Below are 13,826 nucleotides of genomic sequence, written 5' to 3' on the forward strand. Positions count from 1 at the left end.
CAGAACCCCCAAAATCGTAGTATGGCTGCCTACATGGTGGGGTAAAAACGGTCATACATGTAAAAGCTCACTTGTGTACATACGAGTGAACCTTGGAAGTTGCAGCCCACAAACTAAGAAGAAGAAGAAGTATCCGGAGATGTACCTTGCAGGTGGTGAGATCGCAGCAACGCCCGGTCCCACACTCTGCCTGACTGTGGAGCATGCATGTTGAGGCGTTACAGCACCGGTTGGTGCAGTCCTGTTCACACGCACACATACACACCATTACAGTCTGTATTCTCTCAGTGTTGGTACTGGTTTTGTTCTATGCTCACAAAAGTGCTACACGCACATACACACACATGCAACACACGTACCCACACCCCATCCCAAACCCTTCTCTACAAACAAAAACACTAAAGATCTCACATCCAACAATCTTCGAACATTGCTCACACTGTCATTAGCAACCTTTCTTTTTTTTATCTTTTTTTTTTTTTTGAACACCCCCTCCATTCAGACAATAAAACAAACAAACCCACAACAGAAAACAGTAACATTGCAGATCTGCATCACATAATTCATGGATGGGTTTGTTAAAATATTCATATTGCAGTGCCTTTGCTTTTGAAAGATTAGAATTTGCTTTGCAAGGAAAAAAGAAGAAAACATGTCAAGGAGGAAAAACTCTCCAACAAAAAAATAGCCCAGCCCCACTCCCTCCCTGTCCCTCTCCCCCTTGTCCTCCCCTCCACACCCCTCCAATCCCCCTCACCTCCACCAGTCCACAGTCACACTCCTCCCCCTCCTCCACCAGACCGTTGCCGCAGACAGGGCTGTTGAAGGTGGTGGTTGGGGGATTGCGCAGGCAGTAGTCCATGCCCAGCTCAAAGGCTTCATGCAGAGAGTTCTGGGAGCAGGAGGACCAGTGCTGAGGGCTGAACTGCCTGTATCACCGCATCACGCAAAAAGATAACAAGGAATGATCAGCAGATTTGTTAACATCGTTGTAGGTGTGTAGTTTATAAAGCAAAATTATGTTGTACATGAAGAAGTTGTTTTCATTTACAAATACAAAACAACATTTGTGTGTGCGCGTGCGTGAACCTGTGAGTGAGTGAGTGTGTGTGTATGTGCATGCGCATGCACACACTAGCATGTGAGTGAGTGAAAGAGAGAGTGTGTGTGTGTGTGTGTGTGTGTGTGATGTGCTGATATGATAGTGTATACACACATGTGCCTACCCATAGATGCACCCATGGATACTTATATGTCTGCACACGAAACCCACATGTTAGTGAAAATGTGCAAACGACACCAGAGTTAAAATGGAAACAAATCCTACCGTCCACCTCCCAACATTCCCTCTCCCAAAAATCTGTCCTCCTCCTTCCACACACCCTGAGCAGTGACCCACAGATGTGAGGACTTACCCACTGGTGGCAGCCATGATGCACTTGTCCTCAGGACAGCTGCACTTGGTATCGTTGTCATGCTCCATACCAAAGTTGTGGCCCATCTCGTGAGCCATCGTCGTCGCCACCAAGGTCACCAGCCCATCGTAGTCCTGCAACCCACATTAGTCACGCAGGCTGTTTCCTGATCCTGCTGCTTCCAGTCATATCATGCAGTCTCTTCCACATCAAAAGGGAGATTTCTTAGGGGAATTTCTTTTGCAGAGAGACAGGAGACAATAGTTCTTGTAGAGGAAGGACCAGCTGAAGACTTGTCCACATCAAATCAAACCGTGTTGCTCACAGCCCAGCTGACCTGAATGTGGCCATTTCAGTGCTGAAAACCAGTCAGCTCTTTTAATCTATCCTGCCACTGAAGGAGAGGAGAGAAAAAAGCTCATCATCTACAGAGTGTGGTGGCTCTTCTCAAACACTGACCCTGATCAGCCTTTCCTATGTCAAAGCAACCGTCACTAGTTCCGATGTCTCACACACTGTTTAGAAAGACCTAAAATACTCAAGACTGTATTGAACAGTTGGGGATCTTTCTCTGTTGCTTCTCTCCTGCACACCAAGAGCCCCTCACCCCCCTACAAACCCCCTCTCTAAGCCCTCCTCCTCTTGAATCTGATTAAACTTAAGCTTGAAACCAACAAAGGAAGTATGTTCAACAGAATACAATTCACCAAACTGGAAACCCATAATTTAAATCCACAGTCAATGTTACCCTACTTCCCTGCATTATGGTTGAGTGCTGGGGAGTGTACTTACCCTAAAGCAGCTGAGACAGGCATGTGGTATACATACTAAAAGCAGTTCATCAAAGAAAACTCCTAATGAAGACCTTTTATTTCCCAGAAGGCAGGCCTTCACACACACATAACGTTTCACTTCCTCACACCTACTTACCATGCTGACTCCCCCAGAGAACTGATGAGTGCAGATGGGACCTTTGATGGCCTTGCCCACCACCCCGTGGTCAAACATGATACCTCTGCACACCAAAGTCAATGGTGTTAATGCTGCAGTCAGAACTAAGTCATATGTGTCAACACTACAGTCAGAACAAAGTCACATGCGTTAACCCAATGGTCAGACGAAAAAGAACTGTATTAATGCTACCAATCAGACCAAAGTGAACTGTGTTAAACCACAATATCATTGTTTATTTATAAACAAAACAATACCGTTTTTGATGGGGATATGCAATAATCCTAAGTGGACAAAGTCATCAAATTTCAGTTAAATAGTTGCAGAACTGACTGAGTTATGAAGATTTAAATGAAGATGTGGGTAAATTTTCACCCATGTGGTTAATGCTGCCGATCAGAGCATGTGAACTATGTTAGTGATCAGACCAAAGTGAACTGTGTTAATGCTACTGATAAGACCAAAGTGAACTGTATTAATGCTGCCCATCAGACCAAAGTGAACTGTGTTAATGCTACTGATAAGACCAAAGTGAACTGTATTAATGCTGCCCATCAGACCAAAGTGAACTGTGTTAATGCTACCAATCAGACCAAAGTGAACTGTGTTAACGTTACCAATCAGACCAAAGAAAACTGTGCTAACACAACCAGTCAAACCAAAGTCATCTGTGTTAACACTACCAGTCAGACCAAAGTCAACTTATCGAATGCTACTGGTCAGGCCCAAGTCAATTATGTTTATACTACCAATCAGGCAAAAGTAAACTGTGTTAATGCTACCAATCAGACCAACGTAAACTGTGTTAATGCTACTGGTCATTCTCCTGGAACTTGTTTTCGTAAAACAAGGGCAACCCTTTCATCTAAGAACATGTTCTTAAATTCACAAATTAAATACATGTGTGTTTTCTTTCTTCTTATTCTAATGTCTGTCTTCAGAATCTGGTCTGTTCTATCATTTTTCTTTAAATGGAGGTTGCTCATATTGATTCCAAATGCAAGCATGTGTCACACTGTGCGAATAAGTGGAAGTGGTTCCACATGCATGTACCTGAAATGTTGGACTGTGTGACTAAAACACATGCACATGTAGATTCACATATATTTCTCTGTAGCTGTCAGCTGGCTCTACCCAGGTAGGCAACCTGCCATGCAAATGACTGTGTGCTGTTAAGTGCTTAGAGTTCGGTCTCTGTCCAAAGATAGGCACTATATGAGCATCAATAGTAGTGTGTATAATAATAATAATAATCGGATTCTATTCTTCCAAGCACAGCACATGAAATGAGAAAAAAAACCACCACAGAGCCCTCACGTGATGAGCTGGGCGTTGTCGTTGGTGTGGTAGGGGTTGATGCGTTCCTTGCGGTAGCGCAGGAAGTTCTCCATGGTAGTGTCAGCGCTTGCAGTGACGCTGATCTGGTCCCCCATGCTCCACACCTCCACACCCACCAGCACTATGTAGATGTTCAGCTGCCGGTACAACTGTCACACACACACATGTTTCACTACTTGGTTACAGCATCCACTTACGTGGTAAGAGATCCGCTGTTAACGTTCTGGACAGCATTCAGACTTTCTTCCATCCCCCCTCATCAATCTACTCTTCATATTTCTTACTGTGGAAAACATGGTTTATTCTGTGTGTTGTTGTTATTTACAGGATCATTTATTTTGTTTCTTGACCACCAAAAATATTCAGGTATAAGCACTGATGACCTTGTGTCCAATCTGGTTAAGAACTTCATTCATAATTTTTTTTACTTTTGACATTATCTATATTATCCATTCTAAGTCATCCATTAAATTTTTCGTTCACTAATCTAGTTGATGCTACCAAAATTTGTCATTTATTAAATTCATCTAGTTTTTGTACATTACTCCAGAGCTAATAAACATTCTATTTCTCGGAAGTATAATCATTCTCAAGATAACTTTACATTGTGGACAGTTTTATTCTGTGTGGCCCTGAAGCTACTTATATTCTCTGAACTTGCAGGGTTAAAGATGTTTTCCACCAGCCATTGTGGCAGACTGACCATTGTGAGAATGCAGGTTCAATCACTCAGAGGTGAGTTGTTTCAGATTGTGGCTGGTTCCTACCAAGAGCTAAGTGTGCTATGAGCTAAAATGGGAAGACGGTGACCACTCACTCGTGGGTCATCCACTTCACAGCTGCATCTTTGGAAGTATTGCTCAAATTTTGTCACCATTACTGCAGGTGTCTGTATCCCTAAGCCTGGCTGATGCTAGGGTATATTATGAGTAGAGCCTTTGCAAGTAGTCCCAAACCTAACTGGACCCCCACCCATACCACTCCTCCCCACAGCAGCATCTTCATCACACCCATATCATTCATCGTTGAAATGAAGCAAATTGTCCTGAATTTTGGGGCACAAAAAAGATGTTTTCTAGCAGTGTACTCACACTGTTGACGATGTTGGCAATGTCCTGGGACCTCTTGAACACAGCAGGAGCATTTTTCCAGTAACGGTCAAACTGGACAGAGGGAAAGAAGGAGTGTATTGCATCAGAGTGAAATTGCTCACAGGCATTTTCTAAACTCATACAGATGGATGTAAGCATTAAAGTATATATATGTAAACATACATGGAAGCACACATGCACCTGTGTCCATACATGAACAATAGACAAACACATACAAACACATAAATCTCACTTACAAACATTCTATACTACACACACACACGATCATACACCAACTCACACACAGTCTGAAGGTCACACAAATTGTTAAGAAACTTATTACGACCAATGCCACCTAAAACTCTGTTTTTGTCTTGCAAAAATACAGGAGTAAACTCTGTGTGTGAGTGTATACATGTGTGTGCGAGTGTGTGAGCAAGTGTGTGCATGTGTGCGTGCGCGCGCGCGTGTGTGTGTACACGCAGGCATCTGTCACTGTGATGCACACAACTATCAATATCTACATACCGTTCTGTAATCGTTCACAATGTAGAGCTCCACAAAACGAGTGAACTTGTTCGCATCATATGGCCCTCTAATAGTTCTCTTTTTCTGAAATCAATGAAAGTCAAATCAAATCAGTTCAAGCACTTCGACATAAACACCATGAATATTACCTTGCACCAGATTATAAACAGCATATGCACATTCCAAGAATGTTAAAAACAAAAATATGTATATTTCAATTAAATGTTAACTTTTTTTTCTTTCTTTTTATACATAAACTAATTCATGGTTAGTTATCTTCTTGAAAAAAAGACTGATTAGAACACAATTTCACACTACATCATTATACAACATTAAAAAGAATATGTATTTCAAACACGCTCTCTCAATGATCAATAAAAATCATGTTCACAAGGGCACATACACACGCACACATACCGACATAAAATCATAAAACAAAAGCTATCATTACCCTGGAATGTTTGGAAAATATGTGCGTTGGCGGATGGAAAATGTCATGACGCTGTGTGCCTGAAAACAAAACACAAGCCAATCAATACAATGTATCACGACACTTTGTGTTGGTGTTACAGGTACTGCTGCAATAAAAGTGTATTGTATTGTGTCTTTTTATTGTCTTCTTTTTTTATGCTTTATATTAGCACATCCTCCGGACCAGATAGTTCAGTGGTATTACCCTCATCATACTGAGTCCCCCAAACACCGCTAAACCCAGGTTTATCTGCCGCAGTCCCAGCAGTCCATAGGAAGCTATCAGTGTTAGGATGACAAGAGGCCACACACCACAGCAGAGTCCTCATTGCTGCTGAGTCACTTTGGTGGTGTTCATAACAGCCTGTTCTGATTCAACATACTTTATGCAGGCTACCATTTACTAGGCTCACTGCTGAGGTTAATAACCACTGGTTGTAGAGCTACGCAAAGTGAATGTGCATTGTGTCTTTATTTCATATTTCATCAGTATGGTTGCGAGACAACTAAAGCACAAAAATATTTCATGTGCAAGTCGTGTGCATTGTCTTTGTTTCATATTTCATCAGTATGATTGTGAGATAACTGATAGCATAAAAATACTTAATATGCATGTCACTAAGTCAGAGAAAAAAAATTATGTCAGTCAAATGTGATCAAGCAATTTTTATTTCTAAACCTGGACTAAGATGTAAATAGCTAATAATCATCTTTTTTTCTTTTTTTTTTCAGCAGGGGATAGGTGAAGGAGAGCAGGGGAGGGGAGATTAATATGGGAGGTCAGGGTGGAGGAATGGGGGTTTGGGGGGCAGAGTGGGGGAGGGTGGTGAGAGAGTGGAAGGGAATGTTGATAGAGGAAAATATGGGTTAAAGGTTTAAAAATACATATACTCTGCAATGAACATGATTTAATATATCCCACTTTATATAATTATCCCTTTTAAATAAAAAACCATTTCTCTGAAATGAAACATGAACACATTACATCATACTGGTGTCATACTGTGACTTACCACATTTGAAAGGCAGTTTTTTTCTATCAGAGTTCCTGAATATTCTGTGCGTAGTTCCATTGACAGGATCGATATGGTAGATTTCTTCTCCATCAGAGAAGTAGCCCCTGTGACAAAAGAAGATGATTTTTAATGAAATATTTCAAATAATGTACGTACACACACACACACACACACACACACCACATGCACACAGATATATATATACATACATATATATATATATATAGAGAGAGAGAGAGAGACAGACAGACAGACAGAGACAGAGACAGAGAGACAGACAGACATACAGACAGAGAGAGAGAGAGAGACAGAGAAAGAGAGAGAGATTCTCCTTTGTTTTCATTCTTTTGGTATGGTGATTTGGCCATTTGCTGACACAAAAGACCATTTCAGTCCCAGATGACTGATGCAAAATCTGCATCTTATTACCTAAAAAGCTTAGCAAGTTAAAGATCACAAAATCATTTTATGCATCTGGCTGGTTTTGGAAGCATGTAAATTCTGAGCAAAAGATACATCTACACTAATTCCAGTTGTTTCTGACAACCATATGTTGTCTAGCCCTCACACATAGATATGTGTGTGTGTGTGTGTGTGTGAGAGAGAGAGTTAGAGTGCGTGCAGACAAGTGTGTGTTTGTGTGTGTGTGTGTGTCTGTGTTTTTTTTGTTGTTGCTGTTTTTGGGGGGGTTTGTGTGTTTTTTGTTTAGTTTTGGTTGTTTGTTTGGTTGTTGTTTTGTTGTTGTTGTTGTTGTTGTTTTGTTTGTTTTTTGTTCTTGTTGTTTGTTTTGTTTGTTGTTGTTTTTTGCGCGTGCACGCGTGTGTGTGTATGTGTTTGTGTGTGTGTGTGTGTGTGTCTGTGTGTCTGTGTGTGAGTATATCAAATATGTGTGTCTGTGTCTGTGTGTGAGTATATCAATCACAGTATAACATACATTCACTGGCCACAGAGAGAAATGTGCTGCCTTTTAAAATTCCTCATCAGCAGTGCTTTCCTTCACTTTCATGGCAGACAGCAGAGGTGAGTCAAGAAAAAACCATGGTTCTTCACTTCACTTCTTGCGTCCAAGCTTGCATGTGTCACAAAACATTTCCATTCACACACCTAATGAATGACACATTACCAGCACAAACAGACTTACCTGAAGCCATCACAGGAGCTAACTGCAGCATGGGATAAAGGATTTTTGCGTATCTGCCCCTGATAATAGCAATGTTCTTTCCTCTGGGGAAAAATAAGAGACACAAAAGTCCATATGTGTAACAGTCATAGTTGTACAACCACATTTACAACAAACATGATCAGAAAAGCAACAAACAAAAGACTACAAATAAAATACTTAAGAGTAATAATTCCATAATCATAATGAATGAATTCATTGAAAAAAAAAAGAAGAAAAAAACAGATGCATTCATGAATGAGTATTTTGCCAATCTTGTTTTCATTGATTTAATTAACTGCGAAGTGCTTCTGCCCTCTCACTTTTGTTATACTGTTTCCTATTTCATTTACAACTGTTTCTTTTTTGTTTTCATATTAAAAACAATACTAAGAATAAAATACCTTCGAATTATATAAGAAACCCTAAACCCTCTGCTGATTTCTCTCATATGTACAATTTCTCAAACCTGCAAATCAGATTGCTTGAAAGGAAGAGATACACAACATGCATTTCACCATTTACTTCATTAAATTACACACACACACACACCACACACACACAAAATTATAATTTTTTTACATTTGTTACTGGTTACCTCATGAAACATATTCATTCTTGCAGACTGAAGCCAAACCTCCACGAAATTAGAGCATGCATACAAAGCAGTCTGTGTGTACTCACATGTAATGCCTCCTTCATGTTCTCCCCTTTTTCATGCACCACTTTTCTTGTATAAGAACTTGCAAAGAGGTCTCTGTAAAAGATACAAGATGAAAATTATGACTCACTCTCTCTCTCTCTCTCACACACACACACAGATATATATATATATACATGTGTCTAAATGGTCAGGGTGATTAACACAATATAGATTTGTTCAGTTGTACCTGAATGAAAAAAAAAAAGAAAAGAAAAGAAAAAGGAAAGACAATCTCATCTACTTGTGGAGATGTTTTTCTGCAGCTGACCATAGGACTCCCACATTTCGAGGCAAAAACAACACACATACATGCATTGTACTACTAATCACTGTTTTCATTAGCCACTAAAATATTTTTCATTACCAATGATTATGAGAACAATCTACTCATACAGACACAGACAAGCACACACACACAGACTGACACACACACATGTGTACATACACACATGTATACATCATTACATGCATGCACAGCATGATGAATACATCTATTCCGTGAAATGTCTTTGACAGTAAGCTGAATAACACAAACAGAAAAGAAACACTGCAATGATTAGTCTGACCTTGTACGATGAAGATCCAGGAGAAATCTCTTTCCAAAGGCCTCAAACTTTAATGTGAAGTTTTCTATATGATCATTCTGCAACAGAAAACAAACACATGGTGAATTCTCAGTTAGACTTAAAAGGCATGTTAATTTACAATTTTATAATAAAAAATTGTTGTTTTTCTTTGTAACATGGTGCCACAATTATGGAGTGTGCCACAACAACAAATTCAAAAGATATGTTTCAATCATATTTCCATTAGATGCTCAAGTCCATTTCAAACTGAGCCATGCATGCCACTTTCTTCCTTTCTATTATATTCTATGTTACTCAAAAGGCTCATTGGGGCTTTTGGTTCAGGCAAAAAACAAAAAACAAACAAACAAAAAACAAACAAACAAAACAACAGTCATCCATTTTTGCTCCTAGCATTTATTATATCTATAGAAATGTCAATGAGATTAGTCTGATAATCATAAGTCTGCTTATTCCAAGCTCAAAAGATGTTTTTGAGTCACCTTGACAGGGCAGTGTTTGGATGATGCCAGAAAGTACACTGTCTATGTAAGACTGTTACATCATGTACTTTGTGAGAAAATGCCAATGATCATGGTTCATCTGTCCAAATTTCTAAGTAAAATATACAGCAGGCAGTTTGCAGGCATAACAAGCTCGAAAGCCAGACAGAAAATCATGTGTGAGTTCACTGAGTTGAAACACCCTCTGTGCCCCATGCACTGGATGATGCGCTCACAGGACAATCGATGTGCTGACATGGTTTGACATGATGATGAACCCCGATTTTAATTTTGGATGATAAATCCTGACTTTTTTCTTCATGAAATACATGAGTACTTCATAAGCACTGTACACTACAAGTACATGACAAAACTGATCTATATGTATTTAATGTGGCTGTTTGGATTATCTGGTGATCAAATCAGAATATGACAAAATTATCATCTTGTTGCCCAAACCTTAACAAACAAAACTTTTAAAAAAGTACCATCAACTATATGTAACATATATAATGATGATGATGATGATGATGACATATACCTGTGTGAGTGTGTGGAATATGTGTCCATGACCCCCCAATGCAGTAAAATGACAATCTTGATAATGATGAAACATGGCCACACCAGGTTCTGTGCCTCTGTCCACTATGTCCGCCAAAGGCAGTTTCTCTGGAAATAACAGGAAATGCACTTCTTAAACTGTTATTATGAGAATACAACAACATCATAATAACGAAGATTAACTGCACATTACAAACTGTTTTATTATGTTCTGATAATGTTGTATTCATCTACAGATCAATACCACATGAACTGGATTGGTGGTGCTGAAAACATATAATTTCTCACAATATTTATATATCACAATCAAAATTATCATAAATAAATCACATACATTGATTATACTACCTGAATTTACAACTGAGAACTGAGAAGTTAATAAATTGTGTTGATTCAATTTTTTCAAATCATAACTTATCAGACTTGTTTACCTTGCTTAAGTCTTAATTATAACACTGCTTATAAAATTCGATAAAATCTGGTACTGAAAAGTGTACAGTAACAGTTGGATGGGGATTTGCATCAGTTCTGGCACAACAAAATCAAACTGAAACAAGAGTTTCACTGCTTCAGTCAGCCAGGATGCTGACACCACAAGTGGGATTGGAATGTTGTAATCAATATCAGAGATCAAACACTGACTGAGCAAATCACTATCTCGGCTCCCGTGGCCTGATCTTGGAAATCAGAAAATATTTACATTTTCATACGGAATTCATTCAGTACTACTGTCAGGAAATTTATTCTTAGATGAATATGAACTACTGTCTGAGTATGACACACCTATATGTATTTCAATTCACAATGAAATATTTGTGTGTGCACGCGTGCGAATGCATGCTTGGTGTAACAGTAACATTATGTAGTATGGGCTCAGTAATGTACAGTTTTGACCTGTATAATGTATGCAAGTGTGAAGTGAGAAGTCGTTTGCCATCCAGAAGCTCCACACCTAGCTAGTAATAAGTACATTATCAATTTGACTTTCCGTGTGATCCTTCATCCATTTCATTCTGGTGGAAGTTGTAAAACCACCCTGGTTCTGTGACAAAACAATCAATATGTTGACTATGGCTGTGCACAGCAAAGAGGAATCTGTCTTTTCTCAAATGAACTAGATGAAAAAGGTTCTTGTCATATAAACTTATCTCTGCTCTCATTTGCTTTTGATTATTGGCAGGAAGGGGTAGGAGGTAAACACTCACAGAACTGGCAGATGATTCTCCAATGGTTTCATTTGTTTTCGCATAGATCTAAAGATCTTCCATTTGCAAACAAAGGCCACTGAGAACCAAAAACTCTTGAAGTTTTTTGTTTGTTTGTTTGTTTTTTCTTTCTTTTCTCTTTTTATATGTTATATATAAATATATATTATATTCACTTGCAATATGAAATATGAAACTATGCAGAATGAATGTGTCAAAAGCCATTTATTCTATTTAAATGTTAACAAATACACTGTACAACAGCTTTATTCATGTTTTTTTGTTTTGTTTTGTTTTGTTTTTTTAATGAATAAATACATAAATTTACGTTACATAAATAATTAAAAAAACCTATGAAAAAAAGGAAAAGCTGAAATGAGAAGTTTTGTTTTTTCTTGGTGCAATAGCATAGTCTGACAGTAACAGCAAAATCAAGTGTAATGTGAAATATGAAATTTTAAATGTTCCACATTGTGAACAGGTATGACTCATAGATTTTAAAGTATAACAGAACAAAGGCAAAAAAAAAAAAAAAAAAAAAAAAAGGTGGGGAGTGGGGTAGTGGAGTGGGGTGGGGTGAAGGAATGTGAACTGTGACAGTCAGATTCAGAAGCTCAACGCCTAAACAGATCTCCACATCAGCGCCACTGATGACAAATCTGCCTCCAGCATGATTCGAAAGATGACTTCAAAATGGGGGTCAGGCCAACAGTGACAGTGACAAGCACAGCATGTCATCCTGCAGGGTTGCCCCATTACCAGCAATCTGCACTGAAAATGTCACTGCTTTTTTTTTTTTTTATGCTTCTAATCACTTCCTGGGATAGAGAGGTAGGATGGGTAGCCCTCTAGTACAACCATGTTGTTATTCCTTATCAATGTTTGTGTGTGTGTGTGTGTGTGCGCGTGTGTGTGATTTTTGAGGGTAAAAAGTGTGCGTCATTGACTGATTGAGCATGTGTGTGTGTGAGTGTGGATGTGGGTGTAAGTGTGAGTGTGTGTGTCCACGTGTGTGTTTGTGTCTGTGTTGTCTATGTGTGTGTTGTGTGTGTGACTGTAAGTATGGTTCATATAATTATTTATGTGCATCTGTATGCCACTTTTCATCCTATATATATATATAATATGTAAATTTTTTTTTTAAGTCTGAAAAAACAAAACAAAAACAAAACAAAAATTTAAAGGGTCAAAGACAGACATTTAGAAATTTTCCAAGATTTTAGACATGTCCAATGTTGCAATGTAAAATATAATATGGTATTCATTGAATATACCTGTGATAACTGTCTGAAACAAATATGTAATATGGAATTCATTGAAAATACCTGTGATAACTGTCTGAAACAAACAGTCTAAAACGATAAAAATATGAAAAATAAAAATAAATGGGCTGGACAGAAAAGGCTATGGAGAGCTGAGAGAGAGAGACTACGTGAAAGACACAGGAAGATGGTGAAGAAGAAGAAGAAGAGAGAGAGAGAGAGAGAGAGAGAGAGCAACTGAAAGAAATAAGCAGGTGAAACAAAATTAGGTCATGTGTTTGTATACCTTGGCATAACATTATCAACTGGGGACACATGAAATAAACTTCTTGTCTTGCCTTGAAAAAACAAAACAAAACAACTATGGGACAAAAATCTACAAGCATAAATTTAATAAATTCCCACCCTATTGCAATACTGGTTTGCTAAGACAGTAACAGAACTCTCTGCTTTGTAGTGCCTGAACCAATCCTTAGAACCACTCAAACAAACAAACAGAAACTGAGAAAGCGGAAAACCCCACTCTTCAAAGGTCTTCTTTGTGCTAAGTAGTTAGTGGGCTCGTGTCGTGGGAAAAGTCACCGCCCCCCTCTGCCCTTCTGAACTTCACGCTGAGAATCATTCCAGTTTAAACACGATCATTTGCTTTTACAAACAGCAGAGAAGCACTCTGCCCACTCCAGACTGCGCATTTCATGAGAGGAATTTCAATGAGATGCGACAGATGTGCCGATCACCTCATTTCTTTTGATCAAAATCGGTCAATGAAATAGAAAGGCGTCTGGTGAGCACTGCTCTGCTCCGCTAGACGGATCGAAACAAGTACCTGGAAACAGTACCGACCTACTTATATTTTTACACACATAAACGCAGCACAGCTGTATATTCTAAATTTGAATTTAAAATACAAAAATCCGTCTTTTGTGACGACAGACGATGAATATGTGGTGCCAGGTGATAAATCTAATCAAACCATTGTTTGGATGGCGGTGAATCATACTGTCTGACAGTGCTAGGAAGTGCACTCGCCCCGGCTTGGTTTACTATCGATCTGACC

The 13,826-nt window shown here is 38.9% G+C and overlaps 1 protein-coding gene across 1 annotated transcript in view; it reads right to left on the reverse strand.

The window, feature by feature from the left end:
• Positions 1–13,826, reverse strand: part of LOC143275232 (uncharacterized) — a 32,988-nt gene that overhangs the window by 18,970 nt on the left and 192 nt on the right. The window contains exons 2-14 of the mRNA XM_076579210.1: positions 10,283–10,410; positions 9,239–9,315; positions 8,654–8,726; positions 7,952–8,034; positions 6,808–6,914; positions 5,775–5,833; positions 5,324–5,407; positions 4,796–4,867; positions 3,684–3,853; positions 2,346–2,430; positions 1,416–1,549; positions 758–929; positions 146–241 (exon numbers count right to left, since the gene is read on the reverse strand). Coding sequence (XP_076435325.1) covers positions 146–241; positions 758–929; positions 1,416–1,549; positions 2,346–2,430; positions 3,684–3,853; positions 4,796–4,867; positions 5,324–5,407; positions 5,775–5,833; positions 6,808–6,914; positions 7,952–8,034; positions 8,654–8,726; positions 9,239–9,315; positions 10,283–10,410 — 1,340 coding nt within the window. The remainder of the gene's footprint in view (positions 1–145; positions 242–757; positions 930–1,415; positions 1,550–2,345; positions 2,431–3,683; positions 3,854–4,795; positions 4,868–5,323; positions 5,408–5,774; positions 5,834–6,807; positions 6,915–7,951; positions 8,035–8,653; positions 8,727–9,238; positions 9,316–10,282; positions 10,411–13,826) is intronic.

This window comes from Babylonia areolata, chromosome 2 (assembly GCF_041734735.1).
Source record: "Babylonia areolata isolate BAREFJ2019XMU chromosome 2, ASM4173473v1, whole genome shotgun sequence".
Classification (NCBI taxonomy): domain Eukaryota; kingdom Metazoa; phylum Mollusca; class Gastropoda; order Neogastropoda; family Buccinidae; genus Babylonia; species Babylonia areolata.